This window comes from Perissodus microlepis, chromosome 6, assembly GCF_051167445.1.
Source record: "Perissodus microlepis isolate ML-2025 ecotype Zambia chromosome 6, ASM5116744v1, whole genome shotgun sequence".
In the NCBI taxonomy this organism is placed as follows: Eukaryota; Metazoa; Chordata; class Actinopteri; order Cichliformes; family Cichlidae; genus Perissodus; species Perissodus microlepis.
In genome coordinates this window covers 31,109,802-31,125,666 of record NC_140466.1, presented here as the reverse complement: position 1 = coordinate 31,125,666, position 15,865 = coordinate 31,109,802, and the positions used below count along the sequence as shown (strand labels likewise).

The 15,865-nt window shown below is 40.6% G+C and overlaps 1 protein-coding gene across 1 annotated transcript; it reads left to right on the top strand.

Moving 5' to 3' along the window:
* Window positions 1-209: 209 nt before the first annotated feature.
* Window positions 210-12,837, top strand: pdgfaa (platelet-derived growth factor alpha polypeptide a). Its single transcript, XM_084931978.1, has 6 exons — window positions 210-973; window positions 1,318-1,414; window positions 5,075-5,182; window positions 5,358-5,551; window positions 11,387-11,513; window positions 12,202-12,837. Exons 1-6 carry the CDS (start codon window positions 911-913, stop codon window positions 12,210-12,212), a joined length of 600 nt encoding a protein of 199 aa, XP_084788104.1. The 5' UTR covers window positions 210-910; the 3' UTR covers window positions 12,213-12,837.
* The last annotated feature ends 3,028 nt before the right edge of the window (window positions 12,838-15,865 follow it).

Here is a 15,865-nt window from a genome sequence, read left to right as displayed (position 1 = left end):
CACAAATCATCAAATTCAAACTAAAGGTCAGGTATTGGGTATTGTAACAATAGTTCCCGAGTTCTTTTTAGCAAAGTGTCCAATACAAGCGTGATCAACTTAAGCAGCTCAGACTGAGGCTGTTCCGTGATGTAGTTTATTGCTGCTGCTGCTGCAGTGCTCGGTAGCCTTTTATACAAAGCGCGGTCGCAGTCGCGCGGGCGCGCACAGCTATATCCTGTGACTGAAAGCATCCCAGCTTCATTCACCCCGGAGATCACAGGACCGCTGGGAGCTGCCATCAAACTCCTCAGAGCGGAGATAAAGGCTTTTGGTTCTTTTGCGTTTTCCAGACAGACCTGCCCTCGGTTTGTGAGTTTTGAAAATTTACCAACCTGAAGTGCCAACACGCTCAAACGCTGCAGAGGGCACAAATGGGTGATTTTTGAAAGGCTCATACTGAGGACAAAATGATGGATATTCCTGGATATGTGAATGCAAAAAATGCCTAATGCTTCCATCGGCACCTGTTCTGTCTAGACCAAAATGAAAAGCAACTGGACATACACTTGATGTCAAGTCTGATTGTGTGATTTGCTTTAAACTTCTGACCTGTGGACGAATATCGGTGGGATCCTAAGATTTGTACTTTTTTATTTTGTTTTATCTTTTTAAAACTTGGACTCTCATTTTCCGCGGTCACTTAAAAAATAATCCCTTAAATCTCTTTGGCAGTGACTTACACCGCGTGCAGAACAAGCAGAAGTTTCCTTCCATCCTTTTAATTTCATTCGGGATTTCACAGCTCTTTCATTAAAACTGAGGAGGTATTCTGTCCTCCCGAGGGATGATGAGAGCAGGGAGCGACAGCCCGGCTCCTTCGGTGGATTTTCGACCTATTCTGGTGCCTATGCAGTGGATCTGAGAGGAGATGAGAGCCGCAGTCTACCACATCCTTGCCGGCTACCTCTGCGTGTTACGCACCGTTGCTCAGGTGAGCTGAATCAAAACACTCTGTGTTTAATCTTTTCTGCTGCGCGTTGTGAGATTTTTACTCGCAGCTATTTAGCTTGTAAACAAGTAATAGAACTCACAGAGACTCAGTCCTGAAGGTTAACGTACTGAATATAACAGATGAAATCTAGTTTATTTGCGTAATTACGCACGAGCATTAATCTTACGCAAAGTTACCTGTTTGATACTTTTTGAAAACCCGCCACCGAGTCAGCTTGAAAGCCAGCTGCAGATAAGTAACGTTTGCGTGATCGTGATTTACGCACCAACTATGGCAGTATTGTGTTCCCACCCCCAATAAACCCACCCACTTTATTCCCACAGGAGTCTCCTCTCCCTCAGGAGCTTCTGGAGCGGCTCTCTCGCAGCGAGATCCGCAGCATCAGCGACCTCCAGCGGCTGCTAGAGATAGACTCCGTAGGTAAAGCACTTCATTATAATACAGCCACAAGCTGGATTAATGATCCTTACAGAAAAATGAGGTTATTCATCGAAAAATCTGTTCATGTGATGCCTGTGACAGATTTTTAATAAAATATATGAAGAAATAAATAAACATGGTGCAGATAAGATCAGACGTGTTTTTTAAAGTGATGTGAAACATAATGCCAAATGTGCAATTTTAATCTCCTCAGGGAAGTAATTTTTAACTCTAAGAGCACTGCACAAGGCTACATCACGTTTGTGCTTGTGATCAGTGTCAGGGTTTCATGCACCAGCGTGGCAGCAGACATAACTTGGGGCCAAACCTCTGTAGCATTTAAAGCTAAATAGTAGGCTACAAATTTTTTTAATGAAATTTGAAAAGTCGCAGGAAGTTACTGTAGAAACCCATATTTCTTTGCACCAGATCAACACTTATGATTTTTTTTAATCTATCTTTAATCTACTTCTGAAATTAGGAGCAATGCACATGTTTGTCTTATTTTAGCATGTCATTGAAAAATGATGTACCTTTAGTCATACAAAGATCCAAGCAGGCCTTAACTTGACTGAGTAATAGATAAACATCAGGCACAGGGAGCTTAAATGTGATAGTCACAGCTGCTTCCCTCCCTGTCAGTGCCTTGAAAGACTCTGACTTGAGGAATTAGTTGCATCTGGTTCAAGATTCTTTGTCTTCTCATCTCATCACTGGATGTTTCTCAGAAAGACCAGAAGCAACTTTTATTTTTCTTAAAAAATCATCTGTATCCTTTCTGCTCTGCTAGCAGCTGACTGTGTAGCTGAGATCACAAAAAAGAAGGCTTTGTGTGCAGTTCAATCATAAACAGTCTCCAACTTTTGAAGAAAAAAAAAGCACCGGCGTTTGCCTTCAATAAACACTGATGTCTGTGTTTATTATGCAGGTAATAAATCTGAGCAGATTGAATCAGTGAGGTGAGACAGGAGGAAATAACTGTGGCATAAAACACACTTTACTGCATCCACTCATCCACATTTCAGCCAAATAAACTTTTTTTTCTGCTGCGTGAACTTTTTTTTTTTTTAATGTCTGCAGTGCTGAGTGGTGCCACCATTAATCCTGGCATCATTGAGATGCAAATGTCGAGGGTGACGGCTCCCCGGCTCGGTGGGGGTCAAGTGGCTCACTTCATTATACTGTTGTCATGCTGCCCATTATTGGTTTGAGAGGAGGGCTCGCTGGAAGGCTGCTGTGTTGCTATGTATAATTCATGCTCAAATTCCTGCATGTCAGGCCGAGAGAGGGAGACACACAGGCTTAGAAAGAGAGAGAGACAGAGAGGGAAATGTCGAAGGTGGACTTTGTTGTGTTTTAGAAGCACATTGTGTATGTAGGCAGGCGTGTGTGTGTGTGTGACTGTTTGCATGCACATATGGCCTCAAGAATGAGGAACGCACGCAGACATCTACACGGTGACAAAAAGAAGCATCAGGCTTGGTATTCAGGATCAAATTAAAAGAGTCCTGCCTAGACATCATTTACTCTGATTTCCTGGAACCTTGCTCCCTTTTCCACCCACACAGACACACAAATCTACACAAATCCACACTGCACACACAATCTTTGCTCAGAATTTATTGGCTTTAAACATGTCTGTGGGTATCCTGTGGTTTGGAATGACTGAATGGCTTGAAGAATCTGCGAAAACTGTGGACACATCTCTAGAAGACACACACACACACACAAAGCTAAGATTTAAAACTAAGCCTTGAGGGCAAGATTGGCTAATATAAATCTTTATGCCATAAATCATCAGTTATTAACTAAAGAATATTATCCGCTTTAGGAAACTTTCCGTAAACTGGATGTTTGTCTAATCTCAGGTGTAGTATTGTCACAACCTGTCAAAACCTTGCCCAGAAAAATAAATAAATAAAAGATTAAACTAAGCTCACTACCACACATTACTACCACCAAACCAAACTGAACTGACAAATACAATTTATGGCCAAGTGTCAATGAGTGGCAGAGTTTCCAAGATTAAATGTAGATAGAAGGTGTTTCTATGTTTGTAGGAATAACTCTGGGTCCCTCCTCTTCATGAAAACATTCGTGACTGGTGCTTGGTAACTCAAGGTTTCAGCTTCCTCCACAGATTTCCTATTGGTCTGAGGTCTGGAGACTGGCTAGGGCCCGGGGGGTGTTGAACTCCAGGCCTCGAGAGCCGGTGTTCTGCAGGTTTTAGATATCACCCTGGGTCAACACACCTGAATCAAATGATTAGCTCTTTGCCAGGCCTCTGGAGAACTTCAAGACATTTTGAGGAGGTCATTTAGCCTATTAAATCAGCTGTGTTGGATCGAGAACACATCTAAAACCTGCAGGACACCAGCCCTTGAGACCTGGAGTTCGACACCTGTGGGCTAGGCCATTCCACACATTGTGTTTCTTCTTTATCCACTCCTTTCTTGCCTCTGTGGTATATTTTGGGTCATTGTCATGCCAGAAGACCCATCGATGACCCATCTTCAGTGTTCTGGCTGACGGAAGAAGGTTGTAGTCCAAGATTTTTCCTGTCTTTTGGCCTCTCAATGCGCTGCCCAAAACATAACATTTCCACCTTTGTGCTTGACTGTGGGGATGGTGTTCTTTGGCTCATACAAAGCATTTCTGTTCATCCAATCAGATTCTGGTTACATCTTTCATCAACGCCTCAGTTTATAAGTTTAATGTAATTATTTTTCTGGATTTTTAGTTGATATTCTGTCTACTATCAAATTTCTTTGTAAGTGAGCAAACATACAAATTCAGCAGGGAATCAAATAATTGCTTTCTCCACTGTACATCTAACCAGTATTAGAAGCAAAAAAAGTGCATTAAAGTCACATAACAGCAAATAATTCTCAAAATTCACAAAGAAGCTACTCAGAAAGTTCAAGTTTGCTTGCAATGTGATGTCACTTCCAACTTAACAAAATCTTTGCTGTGTGTCTGTGTGTGTGGATTACATTCAAATGTACCTGGAATAGGCACTGAAACTGTTTCATTTGGGGCTCGTGTACATGCAGAGAACTCAGTAGCCCACTGACATCATAACTCAGTTAGAATAACCTGGTTAAACTGCTTCTCTGATCAGGAGACACTTGATAAAGATATCTGTAATGAGCAGCTTGCTGTAGCATGTAAACATGCCACCATTTTTCTTTCTTTTGTATTTTGGTCAGTCAGCTGTCAAGTTATCTTGATAAGGAGATTCATGGTCCCATGAGGATAAATTACAAATATTTTCTATTTTGGCTCGGCCAACAATGTGGCGCGTAATATTTCATGAAACTTAAGGGACAACTTCTGATGTCCAAAGAACCAGGATCAACTGAAGTGATGCATCATGGCCCAAGATTACAATAAATAGGTATTATTTTTAATTCTGAATCATGCAACGTTAGTCCAGTAGTGTCCAAGGATGGAAATATGGAGCTGGAAATGAGCAAAATAAAAAATATCCAATGTCACCCAAGAGAACATTTGTGCTTCTCAGAAAATGAACTTTATGCATGCATGTTATCCACAATAGTGTGTTAGTATGTGTCTGTGTTTTTGACACAAGGATCTTTGTTGTTAACATTTAGAGTGTGTATTGTCTCAGTATGCTTGTGTTATTTTGTCTCTGTTCAGAGAACGAGGTGATCGAGGAGACCAAACACAGCTACCACAAGGACTTCTCTCACAGCTTCCCCGACCTAAAGAGAGCACACACACATACCAGACACAGGAGGAGCACTGGTGAGAAACACACACACACGTAGTCAGCTTGAGCCTCAGGTCCACTGGTTATCTAACTATTCTTTTGTAGTTTCCAAAAATTCTATATTGTATAACGTTAATAGGAAATATTAGTATTTGTATAAAAAGTGAACCATTGATGCAGGTTTGATCAGCCATGTTTGTTCACCTGCAGTGGTAGAAGAGGCCTTGCCAGCAGTGTGCAAAGTTCGGACAGCAATTTATGAAATTCCCAGGAGTCAGGTGGATCCCACATCAGCCAACTTCATCATCTGGCCTCCCTGTGTCGAGGTGAAACGCTGCACCGGCTGCTGCAACACCAGCAACATGAGGTGCCAGGCGGCTCGCAAACACTACCGCACTGTTAAGGTAGCTTTCTGTTGCTTCTCTCTATACATGTGACCACCTGTGTGTCTGTTTCAGACTCTTTTGTGTTCAAAAGAAGCTTTGTTTTCACACCACATTTGGAAGAGGTAATGATTTGCATATAGGGAGTCTTGGGGGTTACCAGGTAGCACAGGTCGACACTATACTGCACTGATGAGCACAGCTAGAACCCGGCATGTAGGGTTAGCTTTGTAATTGTTTCTTTCTGCCTCAAACATTCCTTCCAACAGAGACCTGTTAGGTAATGAAAACACATGCATACATTCACATATAAAACAAATATAACTAATAACTTTGTGCTGTCAAAGACATAATTTGGTCAAATGAAAGAATAAGACTTTATATCAACACTGTACGTGCACACTTGCACTGCTTCAATTTTTGATATCCATCATTAATTCATTAATAAATCAATTTCATTTGAATCTTTACTCATTGCCATCACTTTAAACTTTTTCTTAAGAATCAAAGAAAATGAATATAATTGCCATAAACCAAAACTGTGTGTAACCATACTGTTATTTAACATTTTCTGAACTGTAGATATGTTTATGGAGCTGGAGCCAGGCCAGGCTGGAGCCGGGTACACCCCGGAGTGGAAGAGCCATTACCAAATACCACAAATTTTGTATTTCCAAGTTTGTCATAAACCATTTCCTATTGAAGCCAGGCAACTGAGAGACTTCCCATAAGATGTGAAACTGACGAGTTAAAGTTAGGAAAAAGTATCCGGAAAAGGCTTTGTTGTATTTAGTAGAAACAGTCTTTTTATCATGTCTAAGTAATCTGCCATTTATCTGTTGTTTTTCTTTGTTTAAATTAGAGTCCCTTAATAGAGACTAACTGCATATGAAGTGCAAAATTGTGGCCGAGAGCTTTGGCACTCGCACGAAGTTTGTTTTTCATGCACTTTGGCACAATTTTTATTTCATTTCTTTCACAAGGATGTCATGAATTTCAAAAACCTATTATTACATTTCTCTAGTGCACTTGTCTGTCTCAGTGCATGCTGTATCTTCTTATATGTCACCTTCAACTTTCATTATGAGGAAGAGGACAAAGTCACAGAGGACTAAGACTGTTGTTTGGTGTCTGACACATACAGTAGCCAGAGACAAGAGTTTTCATCCGCAGGGATATCCTGTGACAATAGAAGTGGTTCAAATTAGTTTAAGGGATATATTCTGTGTAAACATTTAGCAAAAGGCTTCTGTTCCTTGTCTTTTACTGGCACTGACCCGGAAAGTGTAGAAGACGAATAATGGCACAGAACGTGTAAATACGCAGCCACTTACTGGAGGTATACACTCTACACCTGCCAAAAACAATTACTCTCCCCAGATTAACCATTGTGTGTGTGTGTGTGTATGTGTGTGTGTGTGCACGTGTGTGTGCCAGTGACTGAAAATCTGGCAGTGAGGTAGCACATGAACATAATAGCTTCCCTTTGATCTCATCCAGAGCTGGAAATAAGACTCAGTAAACCCCAACTGGTTCACAGTCACAAGAGTCCAAGTGGGAGCTGACCCAAGGAGTGTGTGTCTGTGTGTGTGTTTGGCACACAGGAAGTGCATTTATTGTACTTTTAAACTGTGCTGATGATGTTGATGTTAATAGTTACTTTAATAATATGAACATGAAATATTAATTTCGCAGGTTGATTGGTTGATGTTTGACTGATAATTTGGGGTGAGAGGGAAAGACGTGTAAGAGTGTGCTGCCAGAGGTCAAGAGGGAAAACGTGAATAAAAGAGGAGGGGAGGGTGGTTTGATACTCTGTGCTTTGGCCCGCTGAAACCCAATCTGAGATGAAAGGGCTCATCCTTTGTCTGCTCACAGAGGAAATCAAAAATAAAGTCACTCGCATGTGCCGAGATTCAGTGCTTAGAGGGTAAACGGTCACGACTGCAACTGCACTCACTTAAAGCTAAAGGGAAGATGGCAGGGTGAAGGTTTAGGGGGTGTGTCCATATGTGAGAAAACAAAGAAAGAGCCTCAGTACTGATATATATATGAAGACTACAGCAGGCTGGAAGTCAATCTGTAATGCCCTGTTAAAAGCTGCTGTCCTGAAATGATGTTTACTTGTTTTTTGAGAATAGACTGTATATAAAAGATGGATATCATCATTGTGAGATCACTCACTGCCATGTAAAGTTTCCACTTGAAGCCTCTGCTTTGTCACCTAGCTAACGTTCACAGGTTTGGAAGAACTACATCAGTAGACTGAATGAATGCATAACAACTGCCAAGTTACCTTCAAAAAACATAGATTTTTCTTACTAGAACTACAGCAGCAACTGTAGTGTAAGTCTGCAGGAAAGAACTATTAATTTAATAGTTGATCTAATCTAATCTAACTACTCATATATATAACAATTATAGCAGACCTCGACTATTTGAAGTGATGGCTCACCCCTTCTAGCATATTGTCAAGGTCTAGTCAATGTCATGTGTGCTGTTTAGCTGCACAGCTGCTCACCTCAGCTGAACCTCCTTGTGGGTTTTTATTTTTTCTGAGTCTTAGCTCTGCTATTTCAGAGTCTGTTAAGACTTGAAGCAGAGATGGTTGTGCAATTGGACCTGGCAAAGTGCAGACTTGGCTTGCTAACAAGGATGTTAGCATTACGCATGTACTGTGCTTCTGTGGTTCTTTTATTGTTTATGTAAGATTAAAGTATGTTGGGTGTGTATTTGTTCATGAACTAGAAAGATCCATTGCTACGTGAGTAGCTAGGCTCGGGGCTTTAGTGTTGATGTCAAGTGTGACACAAAACAACATATGCCTCACTTAGTGTAAGTGAAATCAAACCTCCTATCAGTGTTCCATTCATTCTTCCAAACGAGATCACACACACCTGTGTGCTTGCACAAGTACAAGAAAGCATTTTATCTGTAGCACCTGTATCATACATAACCTGTCTCATTCTAACTTAAATAGCACTATCATTAGGTAGTTTTTGGGATCAACAAACCTATATTGTTGCAAACATAAATTTAATTGTGATTTGATTTTGGAGAAGTTTAGTATATGAAGAAATTTACAATAGCTTCAAATAATACAGTCTACATCAATTTAATGAACAAAACTATGTTAGATTGTTGAGGTAAAGAGGACAGAAAGTGGAGGAAACAGTAGATAAGTTTACAATAAAAAGTGAAATTTTAATGATGGTGGTCTAGTCAAACAAAAAGGAGATACAAACATCCACACTTGTCCAAAATAGTGATGCGCGAATCATGAACGAATCGTTCAATACTCGAGAATCACTTTACTGACTCGTGAATCATGATTCACAAGCCCAACTGACTCACTGACTCATCCCTGTTGCTGTTAGCAAACTAATTTCATTAGTAGAAATATATCTAGCTTATAATTAAAATTGTGGGGGGAAAAAACAACAGCCAGTTTCTTAACAAAAACATTTCTGCTCTGAACTGGAAGAAAAAAACCCTGAGTAGAAGCTCACATCAAGACAATAGCTCCTTGGTTCACCGTAGCATCGCTCTGCTAACATGCTAACAGCACATTTTAGCTACTCACCTCCTCCCTTCCTGCGCTGAATTGTAGCGTAAGCGAATCACTCAGGACTCACTCACCCCCTCCCTCCTGTGCTGAATCATAGCGCAAACGAATCACTCACTGGTCGTGTCCAAATTCATGGGCTGCATCTTCCTGAGGACCCGGCCTTCGTGGTCTACATGGGCCGGGTCCTCAGAAGGTCGGGTAGGCCGGAAGTAAATGGCTGGGGAAATTGGACGGTCCAGCCTTCTGATTAGCGTCACCGCTGTCTCGGTGGAGTTTAATAAACTCAGCCGTCTGTTCCTTGCTATCCAAAATATAACAGGACACTGGCGTAAATTCTCAACCGTGTCATACTTCTGTTTAATCAGTTTTCTGTTTGAGGTTTGGTCAGCTGTGTAAAAACCAAGGAGGAACCCACCCGGGGGATTAATAAAGTTTTATTTTATCTAATCTAATCTAATAACTTTAATCTCAGCCAAACCGATTTACTCACAAACAAACAAAACACTGAAAAAAGCCCAACAATAACATTTTTAGGTTGTCTGAGTGACTTATATATTACGTTTAACCTGAGTAGCGAAAGTCCGTGGTGATCTGAAAATGATGTGCCGGGAGTTGTGCCGTTCTCGGCGGCTTCAGTGACCCTCGAGCTCCCAGCTAGCTATCGAGCTGGTGACTAGCAGACGTCTACGAAAACGTCGAAGCACTTTTGCAAATATGCGATACCTTGATAAACCGAGCAGATATTTGATGTTTACACAGCTACTTTCTCACCTAAAAATATGTTAAAAGTTTATTTTGTGACCCAGAAAGATTAGTATGAGTAATTTTAAAACTTAGTAGCAGCCGCCATTGTTGGAAACTGGAGTTTGGCTGGGCTGCGCTATGAATTCTGGGACATGGTAGGCCACGAAGGACACACCTGACCCATCCTTCAAATTCGGGGAAAAGGAGGACACATTAGTCGGCTGCATTCGGAGGAGTCTACGAATTTGGACAGCCTTCGGTGCGTCGTTGTGATGTAATCAGTCTACAAATGCGGCCTCAGGAGGATGCAGACCATGAATTTGGACACGACCACTCACTCACCCCCTCCCTCCTGGCTCACAGCTTCTTCTTCTTCTTGGTTGGCAACCAATGTTAAGGCGCATTACCGCCCCCTGGCTCACAGCTCAGTGGACATTTAGATGAGAAAATAGATATTTGACACGTTTGAGGAAAATACTAATAAAATAAAAAAATAAAAATAAAATAAATGTTCCCTTTAGAATTTTTTTCACTCCATAAAAATAGTTGTTTTTCTTTTTCAATCACTCATCTTAGAAGTAGGATATACATGAAAAGAGAAACAAATTAAGTTTGAGTGAAAATGTACATTTTTTGCACTATCTGGTCAACTGACTCAGTGACTCAAATGACTCAAAAAACCCGATTCACTTTGGTGAGTGACTCATTAAAACTCAATTCAGTAAAAAGAATCAAATTTACCATCACTAGTCCAAAACAGGCCAGATAAACTGGGCACTAGGGAGACCAAAATGCTAGGTAGCTTAACCAGAAATGTAGCAGATCACCACAGGTGATTTGACAAATGTGCAACAGAATACTATTTATGCACCAGAAAAGTCAAAACATAAGAATTAAATTTTCAAATCCTAACATGTAGAAAAAAACATTAAAAAAAACCCAACTTGAGGCCCTGACACTGGGAGATTCTCAGCTGTAGCTAATGACCACCTCCATTAGCTGTTTGAGAAACTCTTTGTCATGTTTTCTATTGAATATTTCTGGCAGACTAGTTTTAAACAAAAACCTTATAAATGTGATCTTAAAAATCCACTGGATGGCAACAGCTATGCTAATTTACAAAAAAAACCTGAGACTAAACTTTGATGTCAGATATGTTCTCCAGTAGTCAGTTCATTGTGTTTCCTATTCTTTAAAAGCTTAATCTACACAGCTTACAAATTTGATTAAATTATTACCTAGCACTAGCACTAGACAGCTAGTTTGGCTAGCAAGATGCATCTGGTGCAAGGTGCAAGTTAGCATTTTTGATGCTAACTTGGAACTTTGGGTAAAGGCACACATCTACCACTCAAGATAGCTACACAGAACTTATGTAATTTCTGTATTCCTTTTATTTTTCAAAGCTGGCAGTAGGATTGACTGTACGAATTCATGCAGTGAGCTAGTTAGCCGGGCTTGCCTATGCTAAAGAGTATTAACAAACATGCTTTAATTCACTCCTCAATAAAGTTTTCTCTCTGTCTCACTTTCTCTCCCCTCAGGTGGCGAAGGTGGAGTACGTGCGAAGGCGGCCAAAGCTGAGGGAGGTGCAGGTGAGGGTGGAGGATCACTTAGAGTGCATGTGCACCAACAAACGCCATATCAGCCCAAACTCAGACACAGACAATGGTGAGCATATAGCTGCATATCTTTGTGTGCGTGCATGTGTTTGGGCGTGGGGGTTTAGGTTGGCTCACTTCACATGTTACGGCTCCTCTCTGAATGTGTCGACTGACACCAACAGAACTGATAACATCTGAGGCATTTACAGTGTTTTTCCTGCCTGAGTTAATTCTCCCTCAGGGCAGCATTTCCCTTCACACACACTAACCCATCCACTCACACACACACATACATGTGTGCAAACACACAGACACATGTTTCAAAGACCCCCATTCTATATTATTCAAATCTTTCCTACTCGACGTAAACAGGGGTTAAAAAACATTGTTGTAGTGCACAAAGGTTCTTGGAGTTTAACCATCCTGTCATCATTAACTGTGTGACTTCCGTTGAACTTGCTGACTTCCTGCAGGTCGCGCTTACATCAGCTGAACTTACAGCAATATATTTATGTAATGCTTTGTCCATTTCAGACCTTGGCAGCTCATTGTGTAAATGCAATTACTTTCTATTTCATGATAAGCCAAAAAGGAAAAAAAATGCAATTTAAATGTCCAGCGGTGGTGCAGAAAACAGTCCTGTGTGTGTGTGTATGTGTGTGTGTGTGTGTGTGTGTGTTGTTATTCAGTAGAAGAGAAAGCTAATGCTTTATGCTAATAAATGAAGCTATGTTCATGTTCCTTTCTTGCAACAGGCATCAGGTGAAGAGCAGCAGACAGATGTAGGAGTGGAGGACACCTTGAGGATGATGATGTAATGGAAAGCAAGGACAAGCACCTTCTGCCTGTGACTCCTTTAACACCTGCCGTCAAAGTAACAGTGAAAAGGTCTAACGGAGCATATTTTGCCCACGACCTTTTGGAGTTTTGACGGAGGATTACTGACTCACCATTTTCCAAAAAAAAAAGCAAAGCATCAAACTTCCACAAGTGAACTCCAATTTTTTTTTGATGGAGACGAGAAATGATGAGACGATGACAAAGCGAACTGATATTCTGGTTTTAGGATGTTGAAGGGCATATTGCCTGTATCCTGCTCCTTCTCCAGAGTATAAACCGCTCAGTGACTCGGATTATAAACTGGGGCAAAATCCTTTCTAGAAACAGTGACTGGGATTAGTTTTTGTACTCCAAGATTTACTCTTCCTCAGAAAAGCACTCACACACATGCACGTATATCCTCTTATTTTTTATAACGTCTCGTTTTCTATTTCTATTGCTTATCAGTTCTTTTTCTGATATGTTATCCAAATAAAGAATGGATGGGAAATAATCCTTCCGACATGTTACTGATACTAATAAAATATTTATATGAAAACAAATTGGGTGTGATGGTCAGAAAACAGGTTTGTCAGAGAGTGACTGAAGGGTTTCCATGGGAGAGATTATCTGGAAGATTCTAATACCCCATTGGATTTGCAACCGACAGTAACACACGCACACACACACACACACACACACACATACACACTGAATCTTGGCAAAAGTGAGACTAGAAAACAGAAAAGCATGAAAATGCTGATTATGGAGCGGAATAGCCAACAGCTAACAAGTGATCTTTTTGTGCTGTTTAAAGAGTTGTGTTATTTCAAACAGGTAATAGTGGCGTAGGGGAAGGCAAATGTTTTCATTGGTTACCTCATCTCCTGACTCACTAAACCAGAAGGAGGAGAAGGTGACTTCATATCAAACCACTTTCTTCATATTCGCTTTCATTACTGCTGACAAGGAGCTCTGTTTCATTTAGATATGCACTCACTTCAGCCAAACCTCCTGTAAAAAGTTAGCGACCTTAGTAAATCTAATAGATCTAGTGAAACTAAAAATGCACTTTGTGGACACAATTAAGAGTGAGAATCCACTTCTATTATGGAAATCTTATCATTGAACGTGATGCATTTTTGGTCATATTAAGGATTCTGATCATTAGGTTTCAAAGTTACATACACAAAGGGAACTCCGACCTTATCTTATCAAGGGTGCCACAGGGAGGCCCTTTGTCCCTAGACTGTGTCTGTGAGGTATCAGATGGGATGACAGTAAACTTGCCTAAAGGAAATGCAATACATGGGGAAACCTTATATAATTTTAACAGAATGGGTGCTATGTTTTAACCAAGGACTGTTCTCAAGTCACTCAAATTGTGCATATTTCACATCTACTGTAATTTAAAATGTATCTTGTGGGACAATGAAGGTAGACTATAAACATCTTCAGGCCACAAATGTATAAATTTTGTTACCCTCAAAGGAAGAAAGAAAGAGCCAAACTCGATTTCAGTGGGATTAATTACAAATATTATATATAATTATAATTATAAAATTATATTTAGCACTTTATTAGTATGTAGAGTACTAGCATTTGGTATTTACAAGGTATATCAAAAGGAATCAACTGATTTTAAATTGCTTTCTGAATCCATTCATCGACAACGATTGAAAAATGTATTGTTAGAAAGAGCAGATTTGTGAGATTCATGTGGTTGCTGGTAGGTAGGATATCAACAGCAGTGGCTGCAGTGACTCCAGACATGCTCACAAAACTACATGGTCATATGCTGTGTTTCTGGAAGACGTCACATTGAATGCAGTAAATTTGCACATTGTGGATTTCTTAGCTACCTTGCTTCATGATAATATGACCTTTGTCTGCAGATGATCATTAGAGGGTTAATGCTGTACAGTAAATGTTTAATCAGCAGTCAAAACTAGCTTGAGTGTCTTTAACTTGGACACATATGTGTGATATCATTGAGAATAAAGGTTCACATGTAATCTTTTTTCTCTGGAGCTTGTAGCTGCAGCTCACAGTCTTCTGCAGCACATGAAACGTCTACAGTCTCCATCATCGCTTTGGCTAAAGCTATCACATATTAACATAGGAACCACAGCTGCCTTATGTCACAACTAAACAGCAAAAAATAGAGACTGTGGAGTGTGTTATGCTGTGTGGTGAAGACTTGGTGTTTTTCCTTTCTTGAACCTGCAGCACAGAGCCGAACTGTGTGCTCACGGGGCCATTCCAGCTCCTGCTGGCACCCCGCAAACCACACAGCCTGCATCCACCTCAAACAGGTCTTTGTGTTTCAGACATGAAACACTTATTATGACATGCTTCATCAGCTACATTTACATTTCAAACATGCAAAACAAATGTTTGCCGGCTGAGGTAGGGAAAAGGCAGAAGAAGCAGACAGACGAGTGACTTCATGCAAGCTTGGGGTCACTTTGTGTAACTCACTTTGCTGGTATATTGCTCTTGGAGAAGCTGGCGTAAACCATGTGTAGACATTGGCCAATAGTGTAACCAGAGTGGGCCGCTGTTATAAATACGTAAATTTCATAATTGAGTGGTTCTGTGCGAGCTGCACAAAGACGACGCTGTTTGAAAACTTAAAAAAGGAAGAAAAAAAAGGTTGGTTTTTAGCTTCAATCTTTCAAATCTGCAGCAGCAGAATCACACACATGCTGCAGTTTCATCTGCTGTGTTCTCAGGACCCGAACTCCATATCCAAGACGTTAATGCATAAAACAGAAAGTATCGTGTGCACATGAAGCACAGTTGTTTGTGTGAGAGAGAACAAAGAAAGAGAGAGGAAACAGATGGGTTAAGACTGTGTAACAAGGTTTGAAAGGTGAGAGGGCGGAAATGAAAACAGGATGGAATACAGGGATCGTGTGTGTGTGTGTGTGTGTGTGTGTCTGTGTGTGTGTGTGTGTGTGTGTGTGTGAGAAAGAGAGAGTAAAACAGAGTAAGTGCACCTTTGTGTGTGAGATGGGATAAAAGTGGGTTTGTGTGTGTGAAACAGAGAGAGAAACTCCATCTCTCTAAAGCTCAGTTAAGCAGATTAACAACAGGCTAGCTAAAATGCTGAACTCTCTGTAGTTCAAGTAGAACCTGATATAAGCTCGTGGAAGTCCAGCTCCCCCTGTTCTACTACAGATCCCAGATCAGATTACCAAACCTCCGTATTCCTATACGTTGGCATTAAGATGCTGGAAGTATACCTGAGTTAGGGTCAGCAGGTTTAGGTAAAACACCTCCAGGGCCTTTACTACTGCTGTCCTCTGGTCTCTTTTATTTAAAACCAAGTTAAATAATTAGTTTAACATTTTGGGGAATACACATTCTCTAATCCTACTAATGTGGGGGCAATATCTATGCTCTTGGACTGATCTAGAGTAGCTTTGCTTGATTCACAGTTTGAAATAATCCCTTTTTATCTCATCGTGGTCTTTGGTACAGTCTTTCACTTCCTCTTCTGTCTAAAACAAGTTGTTTTAGCTAATCTTCCTTTCAGTCTCCCCTCCCTTTAACTCAACTTTCTTTGGATTCAGTGGCCACAGAAGCCCACAGCTA

Coding starts and splice junctions, on each gene's coding strand:
- pdgfaa (XM_084931978.1), top strand. CDS start 911: ATGAGAGCCGCAGTCTACCACATCCTTGCCGGCTACCTCTGCGTGTTA. Junction 974..1,317: donor TGTTACGCACCGTTGCTCAG/GTGAGCTGAATC, acceptor TTATTCCCACAG/GAGTCTCCTCTCCCTCAGGA. Junction 1,415..5,074: donor GCTAGAGATAGACTCCGTAG/GTAAAGCACTTC, acceptor GTCTCTGTTCAG/AGAACGAGGTGATCGAGGAG.